The sequence below is a fragment of the Diachasma alloeum genome, unplaced genomic scaffold (assembly GCF_001412515.2).
Source record: "Diachasma alloeum isolate Michigan unplaced genomic scaffold, Dall2.0 Dall_scaffold_00178, whole genome shotgun sequence".
NCBI classification, from domain to species: domain Eukaryota; kingdom Metazoa; phylum Arthropoda; class Insecta; order Hymenoptera; family Braconidae; genus Diachasma; species Diachasma alloeum.
In genome coordinates this window covers 943,356-949,464 of record NW_021680344.1, presented here as the reverse complement: position 1 = coordinate 949,464, position 6,109 = coordinate 943,356, and the positions used below count along the sequence as shown (strand labels likewise).

Genomic DNA, 6,109 nt, shown 5'->3' with positions numbered 1-6,109 from the left:
CATGCATTTATAGGAAAATAAATTCAGAGAGCAATGAATTTCATGAATGTTCTATTTTTCAATTTTTAGTGAAATGAAAAAATTTAGTATGTCTTATTAAAATGGAGTGCCGATGGAAACAGTTCTTTCTGAAATGAACATCTGCAAAAATTTTAACGATTCACCGTAGATTGGCTGTGCAGAATAGTGAATGCCAGTGGAAGAGCAGATGATAAGTCGTCATAATCTGAATAATTCCGTGTTAAATGTAGTGTAAAATGGGGATGAGACGGAAGTATTCAGTTTCTATGCAGAGTGTGATGTTCCTGTGAAGTCGTGCAGTGTTCAAAACCGTTAGTTCTCCAGGAACAATTGAAAAAATGAAACTAAATTTCATTTCATGGCACATATTAGAACGATGTCATCATTTTTCATACTGAGGTAGTTTACAATACAAAGAAGTTTATCGGGGTGCATAACGCTTCAATCGGAAGGGATTGACAATGGGAAGTTTACAGTGGATACCTTCGGTTGTGGTGATAATTATAGCAATGACTGGTGAGTTTGTTTAATATGAAAAACGGAAAATCGAAAAATAAGCTGTAATCCACGAGTATCATGTGCACTGTTGAAAATTTTTGTCTGAATTTCCGGTACTTTTTGGAAATTTTTATCGAATTTAATTACCACTGTAATTTCAAGGAATTTCGTCATTGAAAATTCAGAATTTCGTGGAAAAATCAAAGAGAACAGTAAATTTCAGTTCCATTTTTCCCTGGAAAGAGATAGAAAATTAGAAAATTCCGGTCAATTCTGCAATTTTCCGGATTAGATTAGAGAAGGAGTTTATTGTTGAGGAATTTAAACAAAATAATGGTAACATAGCAGTAAGACATAGTAAGAGTAGAATTATCGGTGAATGATTTCATGAGATAAGCCTGGTAAGAAATAATTTTGAGTACAGTACAGCGTGATAACAAAGTAGAAAAATAGAAAACAGTAGCCAAGACTGAACATTTCTATAGCCATCAAGAAAATGATGGGAACACAACTGTAGTAAGAAATGAAAAAGGAGCAGAATTCAGGCATTGAGCGCACAGCAATGAACAAAAGATAAGGAAAACAATTCAACTCCGCGATTCTTCATCCAATAGCCATTGTCTCAGCTGGCTCTTGAAGGAGGCAGGCGACGATAGCTCCCTGATGGGCACAGGGATGCTATTCCAAATCACTGGGCCAGCGCTAAGGCCTGACGGCGCGGCCTAGTGGACGTGTAGGTGGCGAAGAGTTCAGCGAGATACGAGGGGATTCCAGAGCTCTGGAATCCGGACAGTGACACTGAATGCGATTTAGGGGTAAAATCATGAAATTTCATATTTCACTGAAAATTCTATAGAATTTGGCACTGAATATTTATATTAGATTGGAAATTCAAATAAATTAAGGAATTCTCGCCTTTATGCTGCTTAAAATCCTAGAATTGTACTGAATTTTCAGAACATGAAATTTCATGATTTTTTTCTCCTAAATCGCATTGGGTGTCACTGTCCTGAAAATTTGTATAGTAGTCAACAGTCCATGGAATTTCTTTCTTTTTCTAGCAGTGTACGCGGAGAGAAGAGCCATGGGAAAGAGTCCCATGTGAAATTTACGATTTTTATGTATTTCTAAAATTTAGGAAGCATTACTATGCTGTGGTAATGATTCCTATGGGGTATGGTATTAGATACTATGGGCCATGGTACGACTATGGGGTTTTCCACGGTTTCCCGTGCAGTCCTAGCCCGAATGGGGAGCCTATAAAACCGTAATGGCAGTAAGAAAGAAATATGAATAAAAAAAAGTATCATATTAATCGCAATAATAATAATAAAATTTATGTATCACATATATAAAATACTTTATATATAAATAAGTTTTTTTATTCATAAGCTATGATAAACTTGAAATATTTTTTTGTGTAGTATATACTTGACAAAATAGATTGCTGATCGAAAACTGTTTCACCTATTTTTTAATAGAAGAATTGAAAATTCAGTGCAATTTTCACGTTTCTGTTCCTTAAAAATGTAAAATTTCATCGCAATGTAAGTGAAATCTGAAATCCCATAATTTCAGATGTTCCCCCTGCATCGAATTCAATGTAACTCTTTTGAAAATGACTGATCAACTGTTGATTAATATTTAATACCAAATTTCCGACAGTGTAATTTGGTATTAAATATTCATGTTTGCTTTAAGAATTCAAGTAAATCGAGAAATTCTCCTTTTCCCACTGCTCAAAAATTTAGAATTCCGTTGAACTTCAGTAGGGGAGACCGGGGTAAAGTGGAACGGTGGGGCAAAGTGGAACGGCGGGGCAAAGTGGAACGGTAGCAAAAACGAATTTAGAGCGAAATTTGGACAACTTTTTTTTTTAACTTTATTAGTCGAAGAAAGATGAAGGGTCAAAAGTTTCTGAGGGTCAAACAGTGGTGTATATCCCCTTGTAAGCCAGGGTGAAACTTCGAACCCAGGTGGAATTTGAAAGTCCTCGGTTGATAAGGATAGTCCTTGAGTGAGTCTGTATAGATTAAGGAATTCCTAAAAAGTAACGAAAATTTTGGGCCCAACCCATTTTGCCCCATACGTCGAGGTAAAACATAGTTTTCCAGGTATGTGGCTTCAAAATGCTCCTCGTACCACAATTGTCATTCGAGTTACAAAAAATGTTATTACAAAAATTTGGCTATTTCCCGTAGATTCTGAAATATTCCTCAAAAACTCAGGTGAAGGACAAGTCAACTTAAGGATGTCCAAGTGCTTTGGCTATTTTTTGTTCAGTGAAATGCTTTTCTACTTTCATCGAATATCAGAGCTTTCATTTTAGCTCCATTTGACCCTAAGTTTCCGGACGTTTTGCAATAATATTATTATTTAAAATGTGAAGGTCTGAATTTGAATCTCGATAATGAACCGTCAGAAAATATTTTAAAAATGTGAAAAAAAATAGAAAGTTTAATTTTGAAGGAATTCATAAAACAATTGAAAACTTGAAATTTTTGAACTTTACGAGCATTTTTTAAAAATAATTTATAAACAATCAATTTTCCACGATAAAAATCATTTGTTCGGAATCGTAACAAATTTATTCATATTCAGAATTTTACTAGAAATTGATTCTATGCCTAAAAAAATAAGGTATCCGAAAGTTTAAACAATTTCAATAAATTATTTATAAGAAGGGATTGTTTAAAAAAATGATAATTCCCTACAAAATTATTATTTCAATGACGCTGAATATCCATGATTTTTGTAACAAATTTGTTATGCAATTTAATTGACAAATGTGATGCTTGAAAATTGTTCAGTCTATACTGTGGTCCGTACCAAACTATAAAAGATACTTGGATATCCTTAAACGCTTTTACCGCTACGTTACTGAATTGAATCAAAAAGAAAATTAGTTTCATTCTATGGAATCTAACGAACATTGAAAAGAAAAAGTTCAAATGGATTGACAATCGTGCTGCGAGGAGCATTTAAAAGCCAAAACCTCGAAACACGAGGTTTTACCTCCACGTAAAATTGTCCTTACTATTTTAAATACTTCATAATATACTAAGAGTCGCTCCAATATTCTTATCAATTGGAGATTCCCAAGTTTCATCTTGGTACCCCCTCAAGAACCCAACGGTTCTTAATTTAAGACTTTCTACTCGAAATATGGTAAACAAGTCGTAGTGATTTTTTTTATTTGACCCTCAACAACTGTTGGTCCTTCCGATTACTTCCCTGTTTGACCCTTAGGCGTGTTTGACCCCTCAAGAACAAAATTTACTATCGTTCCCCTTTGCCCCGCCGTTTCACTTTGCCCCGCCGTTCCACTTTGCCCCAGTCTCCCCTATGTAATACAACAACAGCTTCAAAATTATTAGGTATTTCCGGAGAAGTTCGCCTGTATGCAGGGAATCTTGAGGGAAATATCTTATCAATTTTGAAGCTCCAGTTGTATTCGGAAGAGAATTTTTCCATCCAAATTTCGGCCAAGAGAATTGCACAGAGAGACAAAATCCATCTGTCAGTTCCAACGAGGGGCTCACTCGGCCAGGAAATCTTTTGTTTTTCGTATATACATCAACATAAAAAATTACCGCAAATAATACCACGAGAGGTTCAAAATTATCGGGTAATTCCCGACAGGTTCCTTGCAAACAAACGAAGGAGTGAAGTTTTTCAGGTAAAAAAAATCACGAGTGCGAAGCACGAGTGATTTTTCCTGAAAAACTTGACGACTTCGTTTGTGTGCAGGGAACCTGGAGAGAATTACACGNCATCGAATATCAGAGCTTTCATTTTAGCTCCATTTGACCCTAAGTTTCCGGACGTTTTGCAATAATATTATTANAGAATTACACGATTAATTTTGAAGGTCGAGTGGTATTCGTGGGGTCATTTTTCCATCCAAATTTCGGCCAATAGAATTGCACCAAGAGACAAAATCCTCACACTGAATTCGTCCCAATATTTATCTTGGAGTAACTTCGCAGTCTTATTCCACATGGCCTTTAGTGAAGTTTCCATGTAATCCTGTCCATTAAACTTCTTCATGTTGTATGTCCAGTTTTTTAAAATATCCGCCAGGTCCTCTTCAGTGGTGTCTGCCCTCAATACGTAATTTCTCTGCTCACAAAAGGCAGAAAACTGATTCCACACGTACGTTCCCGACTTTACCGTATTGATGGGTACATTCCCCTTGACTTTCTCATCGATTTTTTGCAGAGAAAAATCTCCAAATCTATTCATTTTGTATCAAAACTCTCCAATTGGCGCAATTAAATTCAATCTGTCAAATTCGATGGGGAGTAACTGGATTGGAAAATCATGTTTTTTATATAGGCAACATGAAAAATTATCAGTTGAATTATCAAAAAATTATGAGTTGAATTTCGTGTTGACTATACAAAATAACGTCGAATAGTGTGATTCTATTGGCTGAAATTTGAATGGGGAAAATTCTCAGTGAAATTTAAAAATTCATAATTTTTCCGTTCCGTTTTTCCATTGAACTCAATATTGCTATTCTGAAAATTTCTACTAAACTGTTCATGACATTTCAATGTTTTCCAAACAATGTTACCAGAATCCGGAAATTGAAAGAAAATTATAATTTTTTTCTACCCACCAATCAGTGGGAAACTGGAGAGCCTCTCATTTAGTTCCTTCGTAGAAGTTCAGAAAATTTCCATTGCAAGAGAATACCACTTGCAATCTACTTATGTGAGAGTCTACTTATCTGAGAGCATGCGGAGCCAACCACGAATAAAGACGCCAGGGTGTGCAAGTTAGTTTCCTCTGCGCGTAAATTTGCGTTTTTACGATCTCTTCTCATCCTTAACAGTGGCATCGGAACTCCTTTATTAAACTTGCACGAACCGAGTATTGCTGTTGTTTTTGCCGTGTCTCTTTTTGAAGTGAAAAAACTGACTAACACTTTTGCCTCTTCTCCGGTCTTTCCAACTCCCTTCGACATAGGATTAATTCCCCTGACTCGGGAATTACTTTGGAAATGTTAATTAAGAATGAAGCGAAATTCAAAGTTATCAAAGTTGGAATCACGATTCGGTAGTTTGGTGAAGTCCAAATACATGCAAGGAGTTATTCAGGTGGAGAGCGTGATTGAGATTAAAGGAAATAATGAGCTGTATATACCGTACACTTGCATGGAAAGTAGAGATCGAAGCAAAATGCTGACGCCGTCAATGTCAGGACGTATTCTAATTCCAGGGATTCCGCAAGTCAGCCATTGTACTGAACTACTTTTCGTAGATTATGACTCGATCAAATCTACTGTTAATGACTCAATCAGTGGACTGATGTTTCCCCACCAACTATTCTTCAATTCCAGGGTAATCGTTATGATTTTTTATCTTAATATTCTGACCCTCATTCCTTCACCTTTACAATCAGGCCCTCAGTTTTTCATTCTAATATTCCAACCCTCATTTTTTAACCTCTACTTTTTGACCCTTATATTCTCACACGTAGTGTCTGACCCTTATAATATAATATAAGCCCTATAATATAAGGCTTATATTATATTTAAGAGCGCTAGTTACAACCCGGGCAGATACGAATTGATCAACCACGA

The 6,109-nt window shown here is 35.8% G+C and overlaps 1 protein-coding gene across 1 annotated transcript in view; it reads left to right on the top strand.

The window, feature by feature from the left end:
• Positions 1–460: 460 nt before the first annotated feature.
• LOC107038795 (platelet endothelial cell adhesion molecule) overlaps positions 461–6,109 on the top strand; it is a 68,114-nt gene continuing 62,465 nt past the window's right edge. The window contains exon 1 of the mRNA XM_015258078.1: positions 461–537. Within this exon, the coding sequence (XP_015113564.1) occupies positions 483–537 (55 nt within the window). The 5' untranslated portion in view covers positions 461–482. The remainder of the gene's footprint in view (positions 538–6,109) is intronic.